A 20,851-nucleotide genomic window follows, 5' to 3' on the forward strand; every position below is an offset into this window, starting at 1 on the left:
GTCTGCTTGATTCAAGGGACAACATGGGGACTTTCTCAGCAGTCTACTGAGGAGTGTTTAATTGAAACTCTTAGTTGAATTTAGAAACACAGAACTGAGGAAAATACTTGACAGAATGCCTGAGCATCCTCTCCCTGTGCATTGATCTGGGGGGGGGGAAAGAGTCATCTTTGGTTTAGAGAGATGCTTCAGAACATAGTACAGGAGACACCCAGAAAAATGGCAGTGAAAAATAAAAAGAGAAGGTGATTGAACGTAGGTGGCAGTAAGGGTGATAAAGCTTCAATATTTCTCCAGTTAGTCTATTGGCCATCCAGCAACCTTATTTAATGTGACCTAAATCATTGTTGGATCCTCTAGAAGGCCACTATGACCACCTTACCAGATATTTTGCTGACAAAATCACTCTTATCTGTTCAGATTAAATGCTTAGAAAGTCTTGTGAGATGACAAAGGTAACATCTTACAAAGTCATCTGGGACTTTTTCAAGCCTGTGACAGCTGAGGACAGGAACAGAGTTCTCTCTTGGATGAACTTCGCCACCTGTATTTAGATAAATACTCCTCCTGGCTAGTACATGTGACCAGAGAGGGGATAACAGGTTGGATACAGGAGTGGTAAATGAATCCTTAGGAGGGCTGGTGGTGCTGGCAGTTTTGAAAGAGGAAGGTGTGGTGCACCCCGTGCTTAAGAAGCCACTTCTTGACCCAGATATGTTGACATGCCTCTCAAAAGAAACACAACTTGTTTCTTTTACATTGCACTTCCATTACTCTAATCATAATCTTAAGAATCAATCACATCCTCTTTTCCTTTTTCTATCTTACCTGTAAAACTGCTGGCTTGACAGAAGCTATGCTGAGAACATCGTCAATCTGTCGACTATTGAAATTTGAAAGTCCAATAGCTTTTACCAAGTCTTTTTCCACCAATTTTTCCATAGCCTTCCATGTATCTTTGTAGTCAATATAATCATAACGCATTGTACCATCAGAATTCTTGGGGAAGAGATTATTTCCTCGCCTATAAAAAATAGTTAGAAAATCCATTGGAAACGCCGTTAAGAACGAATGCACTTTAAAATAATTACTTAATTATTATTTATTAGCTTACATTTTTATCCTTATGAACTGTATAAATTTTCATAGTATTATGAACTATACAAATTAATAGTAGCCCTCCAGAATGAACACGCAGAACAAAATACTTCCAGGAGTCATACATAATTTTTCTTAAGAGTCTTAGCACTATGCTGAACAAGTAACATAACATCAACATTGTGATAGGAGTTGGATCACATATTACTTCCCCCACCACATTTTTTAAAAAGGAGTAAATTTCAGCCTCTCCCTCTCTGTTCCCCGGCCCTGTGCCCCAGGTTTAAATAAATAACGAATTATGGTTTAATCTCTTAATTTTTCTCTTATTAAAACGCACTCGAAGGCATGTGGCCAGTGCATAAGGTAGAGGTCTAGGTAATCCAGCTTTAGATCTTGCAGAGTCTTCCTTAAAGCTGGCTCCACGTCTTCTGGGTGGTGTTTGGTGTTCCATAGCTTTGAGGTAACAAACAGTTCTTCCCTTTTAACAGCCTTTAAAAAGAACAACAAACAGTGAAACATTACAAGTGAAGACATGTCACCAAAGAAGAGCATCAAAGATGAGCACTAACTTACATATTGCTCAATTCAATATCCCTGCATTAATATTTCCTGTTCTATTTCTGGCTGAGAAGGAAATGGACGAATCTGTGTAGAATGGAAGAAGCTTCATTCCAAAGTACAAATCAATTCTAAAATTCTTACAAGATTGTTTAGATCTCTTAAGACCTCTAAATAAACCCATTTCTATGAAAAGGTGCTGTGTTTCAAAGTTTTAACACACATCCCTGTCACATTTAACATAACTTTATGCCAAACATAACAAGCAAATTTTCATTCTGTCTAAATTATGTTTTGCATTTATGTTTTATTACAGGCCAGCATTTTTCCTTACATCTCCTGCTCAAGGGGTAACCAGGTCCAACACTGCTTAACTTCCAAGCTCAGAAAAGCCACCATCTGCTAAAACTCTTAATTGCTCCATCCTGATTTTAAATACTATTTTCTCCCTCTCTGTGGATCATGCTTACTCAAAACAACCATGTATAAAACTGTTCCCATTATGCAATGATTTTTATGTTTCCATTATTAAGAATCATTGGGGCATGAGACAAGCTCTACATCTGATCAAGCGGGTTTTTTTATGGCAGGTGGCACAACATAACATTTTACAAGCTTTTGTGTGCACTAAACATTAAATATTTTTTTAAAAAAAATTAAACAAAATGAAACGTAATAAGAAAAATAGTCCTCTTATTTTGCAAGAGTTTGACAGTTTAATTAAAAAGGTCTTTTGTTGTGAATGGACATGTTTAGGGAAATTGTGGGCACTGCAGGACCACTGGGCATTATTTGATTTTGTGGACTGACTTTGTCAGGAACATGCAGTATACAAATATGACAAATACATAAATACATTTTGCCACCTTCTCATTTGTATGTTACATGCATTTCAGCTATAAAAATATCAAGATATAATACTTTATAGAAAATTGTTGGTATCCTGGGATTTGTGTGGTACCAATTAAGTTCATAAAAAATAATACAAGCAGTCTTCGACTTAAGAGTGCAATTTAGACCAGAATTTCAATTGCTAAACAAGGCAGTTGTAGTCCCAGTTGCCGTTGTTTACTAAATCCCACAGTCATTAGCTGAGGCAACTTCCTGCTGGCTTCCCACAATCAGAGGGATTGATATAGGTTGAGGGACACCTGTATGCCGATTATATAAGATACATGTCCAAAACAGAAAACAAGACATACTTCTTCAATGCATGATATATTTCTGATTCATTCTGAATCCTAGGATTGCTTACTGATTAATATATATACATATTGTGTGTCATCTGTATTATGAATACGATCCTGGCTTTCACTTTCTGCTCACTATCTAATAAAACTTCATTTCCATAAACAACCAACCTCGGCTTCTCTTAAAAGTGTTTCTTGCGAAAACCTCAGGAATGAAAGAATGTTAAATAAATAGAACCAGGCAGAATTTACAACACAGAATCACAGCAGAACATTGCTGTTGATGGTAACATTACAGTACATAAAGAGATCCAATTATAATTGTTCATTAAGTAGGACTGATACAAAATAGACATGGTTGTTCACAGCTGGCCTTTCTGCCATTCCTTTTTAACAGGAACCCAGAGAGATTCCTTATTTTACCTTGTCCGCCCCAACAGTCTCCTGGAGTGCTTCACCTATTTCGGCTTCATTGCTATAAGCTGTAGCACAGTCAATGTGGCAATAGCCCACACTAAGGGCATACTTTATAGCCTCCTTTACCTAGAACAGAAAAATGAAAAGAACACAATGGATTAGAATGAGAGAAAGCATATTTGTTTTTACCAAAAAGGCTACTCTTAATAAGTAATGATAAGACAAATAAAAGAGTTGTTTATGATATGTTGCATAGGGATGGGACATGTACATATGCCTAGAGGAAAGAAAAGAGAATGACAGAAGGGAAAAAACTGTAACTTTCATGGCATACTCAGGAGAACTGGTGCATTCTTAGGAGATTACTATGTAAGCACAATAGTCAGAGTTGCCACAGAAAACAGCCCAATTAGAAATGCGTATTATTTCTGTCTTTTGACAAAAACCTGAAGGCATATATTCTAACAGGTTTTCCTCATCTACAATACTGCCTTGCACCTGATTATTTCACCAGCATTCTTGCCTTAATACATAGCTACAAATTCGAGACTTCCGGTGGCGGCGCGGCGCCGTAGACAGCCTTCCCGGGCTGCCCGCGGCTCAGCTGTTTGTTTTTTCGCCCGAAACAGCGCCGATCAGCTGTTCGGGCGAAATTGAAGCCCCCTCCTCGGGAGAAGAGGAGGGGGTGAGGCCCCAGGTAGGGGTAGAGTTCTCCAGGGCCGCCTGAGCTTGGAGCTTGGGCGGCTGAAGGATTGAACTCCCCCGAAGCCTGGGTTGCTCCCAGCTGGCCGGCGTCTCTGCTCCGAACTTCTTGGAGCGGAGCCAGGCGTCTGCGAACCATCCCTGCCTGCAGAAAGGACTATGATTTAAAGGAGCAGGCAGAGCGGTACAAGAGACAAAGGTGAAGAGATTTATTTTAATATACTCTCTAGCTTGTTGGACTTTGTAAACTTTTGAAAGTGCGTCATAATTGAGGACTAAAAGATGGCGGCGAAACCTCCCCCTAAAACTCTTCGGAGTGGTGGATCCTCGCCAGTGCAACAATCATCACTACAGGCATTGCACCCTCCTGAAGCGCTGACACCGAAGGATTTACGAGATGCTTTGGATAAACTTTTGGAATCAATCAATCAATCAATGGCAGATAAATTTGCGCAGATGGAGGAGAAACTGGAGAAACTGGAGGAGAGAATGGAAGAGAGGATGGAACAGAAGCTCAGCGTGATGAAGGTAGACATTTTGTCCTCAGTGCATAAAGTGGCGGAATGTGTGGAAGAATTAGATGAAAAAATGGATGATTTGGCTCAAAGAAATGCTATATTAGAAGTAAAGGCTCGAGAGAATGAAAATATAAGAGACAAAGTGGAAAAGGAGTTAAGCTTGGCCCAATATTACCAGATGCAGTTTGCTATCAGAATTAGAGGTTTAAAAGAGGATATTAAAGAAGATTTAAAGCAACTGATCTCTGAGGCTCTTGAAGGGGTATTAAACCAGCCAGCATCTGAAATAAGAGCAGCTATGGATAAAGTGTTCAGGGTGAATTCATGGATTGCTAGGCAGAGAAAGTTGCCTAGAGATGTGGTGGTTTATTTTGCAAAAAGAGAAATTAGAGACCAAGTTATACAAGCTGCCTATGATGTTAAAGTGGTGATTGCTGGACAAGAAGTTCTGGTTTTAAAAGAAATTCCTCCAAGGATCTTAAGGGGAAGGAAGGACTATGCATTTCTTGTGCAGGAGCTTAAGCAAAGAGATATAAGGTTCAGATGGGAGATCCCTGAGGGGCTGATGGTGATGCATGAAGGTAAAAGGTACCGGCTGATTACTGTGAAGCAAGCGCGTGATTTCTATAACAATGTCTTAAAAGCAGCCCCATTAACACTTCTGGAAGCTGGAAAGGGATCTGGAGAAGGAAAACATCAAGAGGATGGAACAGAGGAAAGTGGTGTTGGAGGAGATCAAGCTACAACTTCTTTGGATGATCCTAGAGAGCAAAGAGTAACGCGTGCTGCTTTAAAACGAGCAAAGAAAATAAAAGAACAAGATCAGCAAAAGTCTTCAGATTCTTCACAACGTACATATAGTCAAGCTGTGGGAGGAGCACGGCCTAAAGAAATTAGTCCTATCAAAGCTGTGGTCCAAGAGCTTTTGGAGGATATGCATGGCAACTAAATTTCTAACCTGGAATGTTAATGGATTAAATTCACCGCAGAAGAGGAAGAAAGTTTTTCAATACTTAAAACAATTTAAGATAGATGTTATATGTTTGCAAGAAACGCATATTAGAGTTTTGGATCAAAAGTATTTATTGAACTCGAGACTGGGTACGCAATTTGTTGCCTCTGCAGAGAATAAGAAAAATGGAGTGGTTGTTTATGTTAAAAGTGCCTTAACAGCAGACTTAATTGAAGCAGATAAGCATGGACGATATGTTATGATTGAGCTGTTGTTAGAAGGTAAAAAGACGCTTTTAGTTGGATTATATGCACCTAACCAACAACAAGCTGATTTTTTTAGCTTATTTCACACAAAGATTACCCAGTTGGATTATAAATCTTTTATTTTTATGGGAGATTGGAATGGTGTTTTGGATGTACAGCTGGATAAGGCTGGAGTTTTTAAGCGCATTCCAAGTCATGCAAGACTGCCTAAATCCTTTTTTGAAATGAAGGATGACTTGGAATTACGAGATATTTGGCGTGAGAGACACTTCCAAGAGAAGGATTATACCTTTTATTCTGACAGACACCAATCTTTTTCAAGGATTGATTTTATTTTGTTGACTAATGACCTTTTTCTGAGATCTAAAAAGGTGAAGATTTGTGCGAGAATTATCTCTGACCACAGCCCAGTTTGGTTGGAGATTGATGAGGAGAAAAGAGACAGACGCTCGTGGCGTGTAAATGAGAATTTGTTTAGAAATCAGAAAAATGTGGAAGAATGTAAACAGCGGATGAAGGATTTTTTTGAGATTAATATGAATAAGGGTACTTCTATGGACATGGTTTGGGATGCTAGCAAGGCCTATATGAGAGGGGTGTTGATATATATGAACAATAGACATAGACGTGCAGTGGAAATTAGAAGGAAACAACTGGAGAATGAAATAAAGGAAAAAGAAAAGGCTTTGATTTTGAATCCAGAGGATGTGAAGATTAAGGAGGCTATTAGATTGCTAAGAGGACAATTTGATAAATTAATGGCAGATCAAGTGGCAACTAATCTGCGGTTTGCTAGGCATAATACTTTTTGCAACGCTAATAAACCAGGCAGATGGTTAGCTTATAGACTGAGAAAAAAGCAAAGGGCCTCTAATATAGATAAGATTGAATATAAAGGAAGGGTTGTGTTTCAACAGAATCTTATTAAGGATGCTTTTCTGGATTTTTATTCGAAATTATATACTAAGGAGGAAATTAATATAAAAGATATTGATATATATTTGGAGAATGCTAGCATCCCGGTTCTTACGCAAGTACAAAAAGAGGGGATTAATCAACTGATTACAGAAGAGGAAATTTTTACAGCTATTAAGGAACTGAAGGTGGATAAAGCACCAGGCACTGATGGCTTGACTGCGGCCTATTATAAAAACTTGCAATTAGAGATGATAAAACCGTTAAAGGAACTGTTCCAGATAATCCAGAGGGGGGGAGAGGTGCCCCCGTCTTGGAGAACAGCTTTTATTTCTTTGATTCCGAAGGAAGACCAGGATGCTACTCAAGTTAAAAATTATAGACCGATATCGCTTTTAAATACAGACTATAAGATATTTGCTAAGGTCTTGGCTAATAGACTGATGAGGGTCCTGCAACAGGTGATTCACGGGGACCAAACGGGGTTTATTAGTGGTAGGCAAATGAAAAATAATGTGAGACATATAGTTGATGTGTTAGAGTTTTTGGAAAGGCACAACCAGATCTCTGCAGCGCTAATCTTTTTAGATGCTGAAAAGGCTTTTGATCAATTGAATTGGCAATTTTTGTTGAAAGTCTTAGATAAAATGGATTTTGGCGAAAATTTTTTGCAGCCGATTAGGGCATTATATCAAAAACAAACTGCCCGAATCATAGTTAATAATAGCTTGACAGCAGTATGTAATATTGAGAAGGGCACAAGGCAAGGGTGTCCGTTATCGCCCTTGTTATTTGTGTTAACATTGGAGATACTATTGACCAAGATTCGGAATTCAGAAAAAATTAAGGGAATTCAAGTTGGAGATCAGGACTATAGATTGAGAGCATTTGCCGATGATCTGGTTGTTACAGTGACCCAGCCAGAGAACTCTGTTGTGGACCTGATGGAGATAATAACACAATATGGCAAAGTTTCTGGATTTAAAGTAAATATACAGAAAACTAAAATTTTGGCTAGAAATATGACAGTTTCACAGAAGGCTCTCTTAGAAGGATTAACTGGATTTGAGATTGTTAAAAGGGTTAAATATCTGGGGGTGATTTTGTCGCCCTCTAATACAAAGCTATATAAAAATAACTATGAAAAATTATGGGGAAAAATTCAAAAAGAATTGGAGAGTTGGCAAAAATTGCAATTGTCTTTGTTGGGACGGATTGCAGCAGTGAAAATGAATGTCCTGCCCAAATTTTTATTTTTATTTCAAATGATACCGATTCTTAAGAAAGATTCTAATTTGGAGGAATGGCAGCGTGGTATCAATAAATTTGTCTGGGCAGGGAAAAAGCCACGAGTTAAACTTAAGATTATGCAGGATACTCGTGAGAGAGGTGGCCTTAAGCTGCCCAATTTGAAATTATATTATGAAGCCGCTGCATTAGTAGGAATAAGCGATTGGATTAATTTGACGCAATTGAGGTTATTAAATCTTGAGGGCCATGATCTGTTGTTTGGCTGGCATGCATATTTGTTGTATGATAAGAAGGTAGATATTGTGTTCAGGATGCATATTTTAAGACAGGCATTGCTGAGAGTTTGGAAGAAGTATAGACATAAGTTAAGCAGCAAGATACCATTGTGGGCAATTCCAAAACACGCAATAGAAAATATACATGCTGGCTTTAAACATGATGTGACTACGTACAAGGAGATTTTAAGTTTGGAAAGGAATATTTGGTGCTTGAAAGCATATAGCCTGTTGCGAGAAGAGAAGGTTGTCCAAACTTGGTTTCAATATATTCAGTTACGGGCCAGGTGGAAAGAAGACCAGAAAAATGGATTTATAATGACTGATGAAAATTTGATAAAGCAAATTAGAAACCAGGGACCAGCACATATTAAACGGATATATCTTGCATTGCTGGAGATTGATTCAGAAACGGAGCTTGTTAAAGATTGCATGATAAAATGGGCCCAAAACATTCAGGAAGTTATTACAATGGACACCTGGGAGAAGATTTGGGTGAGGAATGTAAAATTTACTCAAGCTCAAAATTTAAGAGAGAACTTTTACAAAATGTTTTATAGATGGCATTTAGATCCCAAAAAGCTTGCAAGTATGTATCCGAAATACCAGCCTAAATGTTGGAGATGTGGTGATGAAGATGCAACATATTTTCATATATGGTGGACATGTAAGAAGGTTAAGGCTTTTTGGATAAAAGTCTGGTGGAATATGCAGAAGATTTTTAAACGGAGGATAAAGTTTTGTCCGCAATTTTTTTTGTTGGGAATAATTGTTGACGCTACAGTTGTGGACTCTAAGCTGATGTTGAACTTAGTTACGGCAGCAAGACTTTTGATAGGTCAATATTGGAAGAAAGAGGTACTGCCGACTATAGAAGAATGGACTTTAAAGGTTTCCGACCTGGCAGAGATGGCGAAGATTTCAGCCTATTTGAAAGATCATTCGCAAGAACGTTATATTATGGAATGGAGAAAATGGATTGAGTTTATCCAGAACAAGTATAGGGTTAAGAAGTTTTATGTAGCATTCGAATGAGTCTTCTTTCGTTTCTTTTTCTTTCTTTTATGCTAGTTTTTTTTATATACATTTATTATGGTTAAGGTGTGTTTTATCCTATATAAGCTAGAGAGTGATGGATTTTAGAATCTATAGTCTTTAGTATATGGTAGTTTATGATTGCTTTTTTACATACATATACCTTGTATTTAGCTCTGGGAAGTCGGGGGGGGGGGAGGGGGGGTGGAGGGAGGAGGGGAGGGAGGGACGTTGGGGGGAGGTAGGGGGGGTAGAGGGAGGGGGAAGGGGTTTTTTTTTTTTTTTTTTTTCTAATGGAAAACTGTATTTTAAAACTTTTCAATAAAAAAAAAAAAAAATACATAGCTACAAATTCTAAGAATGGGGAAATGGCTTTAGGAAATATCTTGTTCAAATCACGTAAAAGGAAAAGATCCCTCTTGCGTTGAATTTGGCTCCTGGTGACTTCATGAATACAGGTTTTCTTGGTGACGCTGGGGAAGTGATTTTTAAAACTTCCCACGGCTGGAATTTCTACATGCTCTCCCATTCAAACATCACCACGTCCTACTCCTTAGCTTTTTCAACATCAGCCAGAGTTGCTACTTGCTGCAGACAGGTTGAATAATAGCTAAACTGTAACCTTAATTCTGCAAATTTCCTTACCTCCAGCTGTGCCTCTGTAACTACTTTGGTTTCTCATTGTGTTTCAGTGCTCTCTGCTACACACAGTAGTATCTTGCCTTGATTTCTATTCATTGCACTATTGCTAGTAAGCTGAATTTAGCATATATGCTTCTGAACATAACTGGAGTTCTGAAATAATACTATTTAGATAGCAATAATAACAAAAAAAGATTTATTAAGACGACAAAAAACTCTTTACTTTCGCCCAACCTATATCTTGAAGACAGAGAAGCATAAGAGAAATAGAAAATTGCTATTCTCTTTTAAACAGAGACTTACTTACTGAACTAACTAGAGCAGAGATTTTTAACCGGTGGTACACGTACCACCTGTGGTACATTAGCATGTGGCAGGTGGTACGCGGCCCTGCCCAGCTAAGTGTAGTGGGGAGGGAACGAGCCAAAGTAGCACAGATTTGCCTTAAGAGAGTCCTCTGGAGCTGCAGAGTGGCTGGGGCGAGGGAAAGGCTCCAGGATTGGCACTTCTGGCTCACCCGGAAAAGAACGGAGGACGAAGGGGGGCAGAGACAGGAGAGGCTATAAAAGGAGGCAGTTTGGGCAGGAAAGGAAGAGAGGAAAAAAGCCTTGGGAGGAAGCGGAGTCAGCTGTAGCTGCACTGAAGGGAAAGAAGGAGGAGGGTGGGAGGAAAGGAGAAATCAAAATCAAATGAGTAGATATACAACTTCTGTGGCAGCCATCTATGCTGGCAGCAATCAACAGGCAAGAAACACAGCGGGGGAGGGGGTCGCCCTCCACGAGGAATGAAGAAAGGCAGCATCGGCTGGAGGTGAGGGAGGAAGGGAGATGGCAATGAGAAAGAGGGAGGGGCAGGAGGGAGGGAGGGAGGGAGGGAGGTGTTGAATGGCAGAAGCGAAGTGCCATTTCAGCTGAACCACAAATTGGGAGAGTGGAAGGATTCTTATGTGCTTTTGTGACTTTGAAGTTCTGGGATTTGTGCAATGTGGGGTTTGTTTTCTTAAGGAGTGTTCGGGAATTTCTATTTGGCTGATGGCTGATGTCCCATGTTAGATTCTATTGCTCTGCTATTGTTAGCTGTAAGTTTTGCTGCAAGGGATTTTGAAGTATTTTTCTCCTGAATAGATTTTGCCAGTAGCATTCCTTTACTTATGAATGGAGCCATTTGGGGAGGCTGCCTTAGCCGGCAGCCAATACTTATTCCTTTCTTTTTCTTCCTTAAGTGCTGACTCCTTAACTTTCCTTTCTAGCCAGTAGCTAATTCTTAAAGGGGAATGTGCCTTTTTAAGCTAGTTCCCTCAGCGGCTTGTCTTTTCTGTCTCTGGAGGCTTTTCCTTGTTTGATAAATATATGGAAGAGGGAAAATACGGGGGGGGGGGCGGGTTTGGGTTGGGTTCAAATTCTTCCTTCAGAAGGAAGGAGATGGGAATGAGAAAGAGGGAGGCAGGGAAGGAGGGAGGGAGAGAAGGAAGTCCCGCCTTAGCACTTGGCTACCAGCAGCCATGCCATTGACTTTGCTTGTCAAAAGGTTGCAAAAGGGGATCACATGACCCTGGGACATTGTGATCATCATAAATATGAATCAGTTGCCAAGCATCCAAATATAAATCACATGACCCTGGGGATGCTGCAATGGTCATAAGTGTGAAAAATGGTCACAAGTCATTTCAGTGCAATTGCAACTTTGAACAGGTTTTTTTTTTGTTCATCAAGTTTTTGACACCTTGCTAGGTGGTACTCAAATATTGCCATATCCTAAAAGTGGAACAATCGGTGAAAAGGTTGAAAAGCCCTGAACTAGAGTTCATATGAAAAACGATATAGGGCTTTACGTGTGAACACCTGTCTGTCTGTCATCATTTAGCCTGGTAGTCAAAACAGGTTCATAAATACAGAATAGATGCATTCTCCAACAACTATACAATATTGACTCTGGCCTCAAATTTCTTCTAGCTATAAAATATGCTAAATTACTTTGGATTGGTCATACTTCACACTTAAGTCATAATTTGGTACATTTGTTCCTTTGTTCCTTTGGCTGGATGACACAGTGGCACAAAAAAATTTCTTTGTGTCTTTGTAGTCTTTGTGTGGTCAACCATATTCTAGTATATTAGTACATATTCTTTAGACATGCCCCTTGGGAGTTGGTTGGTTAGATCAGGGTCATCCAAGCTTGGCAACTTTAAAACCTACTGGCTGGGGAATTCTGGGAATTGAAGTCCACAAGTTTTAAAGTTGCCAAGGATGGACAACCCTGGGTTAGACATCATTGTTATGGCGAACCAGATTCTTGGGAGGAAGGTAAAGTTTAATGATTTCAAATGCTTGTTAAATTATATCCCAGTGTACTGAACGTGTCAATGTATGAAGAGCTCTGTATATAGCAAGCTTGGACCATCACAAAAACCAGGATCCTGGAAGAACCAGTGCATACTACATTCTAAAGGTTGGCTAAAGGAAACTGGTTAACTCTCAGCCTTTCATTTGGCTTTACAGTATTAAAAGAAAAATAAAATATTGGGCAACATGAATCCATACGGAGGTGGTTTACTCTGGGTTTTTTTAATCTGAGGTATACTAATATGTATAGAGATGGAGCTATTATTCTTATAGTGTATACAGAAGTGTTTTCTTTTTCTCTGTTCTTTTATTTTTATTTCTTTCTTCCCTTATGTGTTATTAGTTTCTATTATCTAGATTTTTTTTGTACATTTTGGAATTCAGGTATCTTAAAGAACAACATCTCTTATGTAATCCCAACAAGTTCTGGCCCCAGCCAATTTTGGAGATGCAACTTTTGGCTGTAGCTACTTGAAAAGAATCTGAGGATTACAAAATGCATCCTAGTGGGTCACCTGAAACTTCTAAGGCTGCTATTTTTACCCCTGATTTGGAAGTATGGGAAAATAACCACTAAAGTATTTCAACCTTGCAGATTGAAACTGAATGTCATTATAAGGTCTACTGATTCACAACACTTGCCCAGCTTCTCAGAAGCCTAACATTAAGGAGAGCACAGGGTATCTTCTTCATAATTTCATCAGGAGATTCCATTCTTTTTTATGAAAATTGAGTATTTTGTAAAAATTTATAAAGTTTCTCCCCTTGAAAATATCGTGACTATATGTTTTGATCAATAGGAACATCACTGGGAATTTCTTCTTTTGACAATCACAAGTCAAGCCTTAATTTTAGAGTAAATGTAACACCGCTTATGATTTATGTCAAAGGCAAAAGGGGCTAAGAAGGATGGAAATGTAGAATATAATATGATTGTGGAAGAAACCTATTCCTTTCTCCCAAACTTTTAATTAACAAATAATAAAAAAAATACTTTTCCATCAACATACAGAATTTAAGATCTTAAATACTTTAACTTCCCCAATTTAATAGTGAACTACTTACTTGTCCAGCGTCACTCTTCCAAGTACCTAATCCTACCAAAGGCATTCTTTGTCCAGTGTGAAGCAAAACATAGTTGCATTCAAAAGGCATCTTTACCTAAACAAAATGTAATGATATTTTATATTCTAATTGTTTAACTGCACAAAATAGAAAAACTGTAGATTGGACTGCATTTTTAATGTTGATAATGCCACTCAGTTTAAGAAAATAATAATTGGATGAAGTGTTATATTACATCAACATTTTAGTTAATATTCAGTGCATTCATGTTATATTCTGTCAAGGGGAACAATTTTAAAAGAACCACAGAAAGTATAACAATAAATAATAAAAATAAATAAATAATGGAGAGAAACAACATATTGAAATATTATAAAATGAGAGAATAGCCTACTAAATCAACCAATCCAATAGCTTCAGTGCCTACCTGAACAAAGTCACCTTGTTTTCAAAAACAAGGCCAAGAGAATAGTAAATGCAAAAATATCTTTTGTATAGCTTGGGAAATTATGTTGGGACAGGTTGCTTATGTTGTTTATGCATAATTTCAATGTGAATGAATTTTTGTTTATATGCATGCAGACACTTATTGTTTAGAACCAGATTCTATTACTTTTTAAAGCCTACAATGTGGACAAAATATTTTCAATCTAAATAGGGCTATATTTTAGATTTGGTGGCCAACACCTTTGCCTTGCCTTGCCATTTTCACAGCACAATAGGAAACATTAAAAACTATTGTTCATTGACTAACCAGTGAATAAGCATTTGACAGATTCCTGGGTTTTCAAATTACCAAATGCAAAAATTGTGTTGCTTTGTTTGGTTCTGGAGCTATGCACAAAAATGGCCAAATATAATTTGTTCGTTTTGAACAGGGATATTTCATTTCAAACTAAGAATTTAAGATTTTTTTGTGCATGCTTCTAGATTCAAGGTAATTTGTAGATGGGCAGTCTAGGTTAATTCTTTATGCGAGTTCCTATACAATCTTGTGAACTATTCTTGGCAAAACAAATTATTATGGTTAACAGTACAGTGCTGTAATACTTCTCCGTAACTAGTTCTAGGAACAAACTCTGAAAATTCTGAGCGTGCAACGTAAAAGTTTGACACTAGAAATTTTGCTTGAAATGATTTTATTGGAACTTGGAGTAAAAGGATCTTGTTTACTCCTGCTTTTACTCCCCTCACTCTTTCTTGAAATCATTTCCTTATATTTAACTTTAAATATATAAACTCCATGGGTAAAGATCTGTGAACCCTTTTTTTCTAAATTACCAAAAATACAGAAGTGCTACAGAAACCACGCATATCATATTTTACACTAATAAAACACATAGATCCACACATGTCAGAATGTAATAAGAAAAAGCCATCTCAAATTTCTAAAGTGCATCAGGGAACTGAACATTTTTTTTAAAAAAATAGGTATTTTGGAGATCAGATTCTAACCTGTAGAGAAATATGGAAGAGTCCTGAAAAAAAAATGTATCAACCATTGATAAAACATAAGTTTAGTCTGGGAAAACAGGACTTCGTAAGAAAAACTCAAAATTGTCCCACTTTTGATTATCTTTGATATAAGGAGGATAGAAGGAAAAACACTATCCGGCTTCCAAGATTGTTTTCTTTCTTTCTTTCTTTCTTTCTTTCTTTCTTTCTTTCTTTCTTTCTTTCTTTCTTTCTTTTTTCTTTCTTTCTTTCTTTCTTTCTTTCTTTTTCTTTTTCTCTATCTATCTATCTATCTATCTATCTATCATCTATCTATCTATCTATCTATCATTCTAATATTTTAGTATTTCTTTCAATAGACCTGGTCGGCCTTGAAGGGCTGACAAATGCTCCCTTGGATTCCTAAATGTTCTTATCAGCCCCTGCTTCAAAGTTATCAATGGTTCCCTGATAGTAATCACTTTCTAATTTGTATGTTCATGCTATGAAAATATTTAGCTGCTAATCAAATTGCTGTTAAGAAAAATGACAGCACATGCTGCGTATTTTCCAAGTTAGTTGGCAATTATTATACATTATCAGAACAAATAACGTTTATGACACTTCCATAAATCTAATGTAAGAATGGAAGTACTGGCCCTGTACAGTTCAGCTTTCTACAGAGAGAGAGAAAGGGAAAAGAAGGATTGGGCACAGGAGATTAAGCTCATTGTCCTACAGTTAGCTGCTATCCTCCCCCGCCTTGAAATCAAATTTTAAGATAATATGAATTTACAGTATGTACTTTGGTTAGGAAATCTGTGCAGGAACTACAGACAGGTCTGTACCTGAAGTTTGCCACTTACATGATTGTATTAGTCATTTTCTGAACATAGACAAGCTTATCAACCCAGCAATCTCATATGTGATAGAGTGATAGTGAAATCCGATCTTAAATTATAGATAAGATTATTTAACTCCCCCACCAATACCTGTTAACATGGCTAAATATTTTTGATAATCTTGAATTAGTAAGCAACAAAAAAAGTCTTTCTTTAAATAATGCCTTATAAAACTGCTAGGTGAGCTAAGAACTTTTCTCCAGACGAGAAATTAACACATCAAACTCAATTAAAACTTTCAGTTTCATATCAGTACATCAGGTGTTACTTCTCACTGACAGAATATTACTCATGAAAAAACATTTTATATGCAAAGTATCTGCCGGCTTCAGTTTTTAATGCTCTTATTATTTCTGTGATGGGAAAAGATACAACACTACAATATAAATGGTATTCAGCATTGGATTTTAGTATTCCTTAGATGCTGTGACCATAAGCCCGTTTTGCTTCTATACACACTTAGAGACCGAGATATATTTATATGGAAGGAGCCTCACTAAAAGCAATTATTTGGCGGGGGAGAAAGCAGGCAAAAGGACTGCAGGGACCCTGGAGGGAGGTATGGCGGGGGGGGGGGAGAGACAGTCCCTGAGGTCAGTTATAAGAGTGAATCTGCACAAATTTTGTTCATGTGACCGCAGGGATGTTACAACTTCCATAACTTCAAAACTGGGTAGTAAGTAGCTTGGGGTGGGTGGGTTTCCATTGTAACTTCTAACGGTCACTAGGTGACCAGTCGTAAGTGAAGGACCACCTGTGGAACATGTTGCAGCTATCCAATCACATGGTGATTAGGGAACAAATCACTGTGTACAAGGCACCCCATGTCTAAAATTGGCACATTAACTAAAGCAAAAGTGACAACAGCTGGAGGAAGAGTTCAGCAGGATTATGAGCTCTCCTAAATCACAGAACTCTTCCTTTGAGGGAAGAATCATTAAAGAAAGTGTCTTACTGTAGCCAACATTAGTAGAATCCCCCAACCTTATTGATGATAAGCAACCTAACCTAGGTGGATTTAATTTAAACTTGTTTTGCACCATGTAGATCCTGACAGCCTCCAAAACCCAGTTCAGCTGTCAAAAACTGATCCAGCATACGCTGGTATGGCAATGTAGAAATTGTCAGCTTATTGATAGCACCGTACCATGAAACAAACCTTGCCTACTAGCTTCATATACATTAAATACCAGGGGGGGGGAGCTACACCCCATATGGTAGTGGTCATGGATTCAAGCAATGTTCCCCTATGATAATTGAGTGGAACCCAATCTTAGGTAGGAATGCAGTGTTTGTAACTCAGTGCCTCAAGCTCGCAACCTTAGCAGACAATCCAGTAGGTCATTATGGTCAATGGTGCCAGGTGGCATTCAAAATGCTAATAGGAACAAAAAGGTACATTTTCTCAAGATAGTAAAGGCCACTGAGCAGAACAATGTCCTACCTGTTCTATGATAGGATCTAATACCTGACAAGCATGGATCCAGATAATCTGTTTCATGCAGGATCCCCTAAATACCAAACACTCGCTGCTTTCAATACAACTTTCCCTAAAAATGGGACACTGATGATTAGACGTCTGTCTGTCTGTCTGTCTAATGGGAGATTTCAATTATCCTCATGTCTGTTGAAAACTGAACTGTGCCAAGAGTTCATAGTCCAAAGATTTCTCCTTTTTTGCTGACAGTCTCATTTCTCAGGCAGTGGAAAAAGGAAGATGGGTAAGTCTTATCTTTTTTTTTTAGTCTTTCCTGGCTTATGAAGAACATTTTGTTTCTAAGAGGAACATCCTGCAGTGATCTAAAAGTTGTTTTACAGGCTTAATCATAAGAGGAAATAATGTTTCAAGGGCTCTCAACTATGCAACATCCTCAGTTTTTGCTAGGATCAGCTGTAGAGTTTTTCCAAAGAGCTATTTATTTTCTTTGCCTTTGCTGTTTGAGAGTGTGTGTGTGTGTGCGCGTGCGCGTGTGTTCTATTGTTGTTTGTTTAAAAATATTTTAATGATTTTAAGGTTCCCAGAATCATTGGGAGTTGGGTGTTATTTAAATAACAATAAATTATTATTTTCTCCATGAAATACCACCTATATATAATTAGAGTCCGCTGGAGTTAGGTGGTTAATAAATTCACATTAATAAAATTAGAATGGTTTTTAAATAATCTCTCTACTTCTATAATTAAATTTCTAATAAAAATAATCTTTTTGATACAGCAAATAAGGAAAGCTCACTTAGACTGCAAACTGTACAAGCACTTTACACTCTTTCAAATTACATATTAAACTATGCATCTGCCTTCTTCAAAGAGATAGTTACTGATGCATGCATTTTAGTCAGAATTCTTTTCATTTTTAGATAAAACAAAAGGCAACACTGAAGGGCAGCAAATCAAAACTGAAGGCATAACCATGACACACTGTGTTTGATCACATATCCATCACATAATGTACCCTAACATCTTCAAGCAAGAACAATTGTTTCATTGCTACTATTAAAATTAGACTGTACTACTTATCAAATTAACTTCAGTATTAAGATAAGAATTATTATCCTTTCCTTTGGAAGTGAAGGTTGCATTTTGAGGAAGCAGGATAAGAGTAATGAACTGTTGGAGAAGACTCCTGATAATACTGTAGTCAGCAAACAAGCAAAATCAAACAAAACTCCAGTTCTCACTTGAGGCACAAATGGCCAGGCTCAAATTATCCTGTTCTGGACATATTATGCAAAGATCTAGTTCTCTAGAGAACATTTTAATGCTGAGAAAGATGAAAGAAAATACAAGAGGATGACAAGGTAGACACAGTTACAATGGTGAGGGGTACCATTGGAAAGCACTAATTGTCATTGGAAAAGCCTATCTATGTGATTGCCAAGAGTCAGTATCAACTTGATGGCACATAATCAAATTCTTTCCTTTGGCTTGGCCAGCAGATGTCTTGAACTAATAGATTTCAGGCAAGCACTTCTGAAACATCAGGTAGAAGATGAGACTGCATTAGTACCTGATTGCAACAAAAGAATACAAACACTGCTGCAATCTGGTGATCATCCATTTTTTTCAGGCTATATATATGTATACACACATACACACACACACACACACACACACAGAGAGAGAGAGAGAGAGAGAGAGAGAGAGAGAGAGAGAGAGAGAGAGGCAGGCGCCTAGGGCCTAGTTAAAGAGAATATGTAGGCTGCACATGCTGAAATTCTATACAGCTGTTATAAAGCAGAATTTCCTTATTTTTATACAGGGAAATGCTCTAATAATATGATCGGCATAGAGCAAGCTATGAAGGGAGAGCAATAAATTCTGATTGTGATATATATTCTAGGGGTTTTTTTTACGTTCCTGGGAACGAAATCATTAACTTATCGTTATTGTTCCTGGTCCAGCCAGAAATGTGACATACTGTCTCAGAAATAAACCTTATAATTTAAACGGTGTCCAAGAAAATATGGATCGGAGTACAGCTTACACACTTTACTTGGAAAAAAAATTCCACTCAGGCATACGACTAAACGTGCAGTTTGAAGTACATAAAAGTCACGCATTGTGATTAATATCCTAATACTGTCTTAATACTTTGGCCACCTAATGAGAAGGAAGGACTCACTGGAGAAGAGCCTAATGCTGGGAAAGATTGAGGGGAAGAGAAGAAGGGGACGACAGAGAATGAGGTGGCTGGATGGAGTCACTGAAGCAGTAGGCGTGAGCTTAAATGGACTCCAGAAGATGGTAGAGGACAGGAAAGCCTGGAGGAACGTTGTCCATAGGGTCGCGATGGGTCGGACACGACTTCGCAACTAACAACAACAACTGTCTTAATGTTCTCCGGTGCATTTAATTTTCCCGTTAACTGGATTGGAGGTTCCCCTCTCCGTAACGCTGATCTTTTACAGGTAGAGGAAAAGGAGAGCGAGTGAAAGAGCCTAACATACCCGCCAGTTCAGCCCCACGTTTCACCCCACCCCTCTGCACAAACCGGACTGACGCAAATCAAGACAAAGGAGATCAGCTTCGGGTAAGTCACAACAGCTCACTCACTGCACACCTTCGAATTCTTTAGTCCTTCGCTGGAGTTCCCAAGAAAGTTAAAAAAAAACCCAACCCTCGCTTCTGAATTTAATGTTTCCGTTTCCGGGTTGAAATTTAACTGACCATTCCTCAGTCTTTCTGATTTTCCAAGCCACGTGGGCTTGCGGAGCACCGTATTTCCCTTATTTTGCAACTTACTGGGAGCTGAAACCAATTTCGTTCAAACTCCGGCTCTGCAATTTAATTGAAGAAAAATTCCGCTTACTTTATCGGCTTTGGGGGCGTATATCAAAATGGGTGCATCAAACGTTTAAATAAATGCAGTGCTGGTCATTACGATGGAAAAAATGATGCTGAGACCTTAAAAAGTGTGCAGAGAAGTGGCTAACTGGTTTGATGAACGGTTGAGAGCGCTAGGGTAGGTATGTCTAGCTAGCGCCTATCGAAGTGAAGTGTGTAAGTTGTACTCCTATCCATATTTTCTTGGACACCATTTCAATTGTAAGATTTATTTCTGAGACAGTATGTCACATTTCTGGCTGGACCAGGAACAATAATGATAAGTTAATGATTTCGTTCTCAGGAATTCTGGGAGTTGAAGTCCATGAGTCATCAAAGAGCCGAGGTTGCCTACCCCTGGGTTAGGGGGAGCCATGAAAACCGTCTTCCATTACTTAGGGCAGACATGTCAAACACAAGGCTCGGGGGCCGGATCCGGCCTGTGAAGTGGTTTCATGTGGCCCGCGAAGCCATCCTGGAAACAGTGAGGGAACGGCCCCCACTGCCTTGGCCCTGGCCCAGAGACCCTCCTTCTGCCAGAGACCCTCAGATCTGTCCCACTCCTGCCCAGGCCCCCATAGGCACCCTTGATGCAAACGATGTAGAGCTGGCCACACCCACCCAGTAGGCCATTTGCACTCTAGCCACGCCCACCCAGTAGGCCACGCCCACCCTGGCCATACCCACCCGGCCCCCTGAGGGCAACCGCAATGCTGATGCAGCCCTCAATGAAATTGAGTTTGACACCCCTGACTTAGGGGCTGTCACAGAGAAGAGGGGACTTATTCTCCAGACTAGTTAGCACCTGAGCTCTGGACAGGGAAATGTTGGATGGAAGCTCTTAAAGAGAGATTCTACCTAGAATTAAGGAGAAATTTTATGACAGAACAATGGGTGAAATAGCTTGCCTCGGAGTTGTTAGTGCTCCATCACTGAAGGTTTTCAAAAATAGATTAGACAACC

General features: G+C 38.7%; 1 protein-coding gene across 4 annotated transcripts in view; it reads right to left on the bottom strand.

Moving 5' to 3' along the window:
• The window catches only part of AKR1A1 (aldo-keto reductase family 1 member A1), a 33,059-nt gene extending 13,364 nt beyond the window's left edge, over nt 1–19,695 (bottom strand). Inside the window, exons 1-5 of one of the 4 annotated variants that reach the window (XM_081324123.1) lie at nt 19,626–19,695; nt 13,230–13,325; nt 3,273–3,392; nt 1,439–1,590; nt 829–1,024 (exon numbers count right to left, since the gene is read on the bottom strand). In XM_081324123.1, coding sequence (XP_081180249.1) covers nt 829–1,024; nt 1,439–1,590; nt 3,273–3,392; nt 13,230–13,319 — 558 coding nt within the window. In that variant the 5' untranslated portion in view covers nt 13,320–13,325; nt 19,626–19,695. Of the gene's footprint in view, nt 1–828; nt 1,025–1,438; nt 1,591–3,272; nt 3,393–13,229; nt 13,326–19,512 lie in introns of all 4 variants that reach the window. The other 3 variants (XM_081324126.1, XM_081324124.1, XM_081324125.1) reach the window with 3 other exon arrangements.
• Between the last annotated feature and the right edge of the window lie 1,156 nt (nt 19,696–20,851).

The sequence above is a fragment of the Vipera berus genome (assembly GCF_964194415.1).
Source record: "Vipera berus genome assembly, chromosome: 3".
Lineage (NCBI taxonomy): Eukaryota > Metazoa > Chordata > Lepidosauria > Squamata > Viperidae > Vipera > Vipera berus.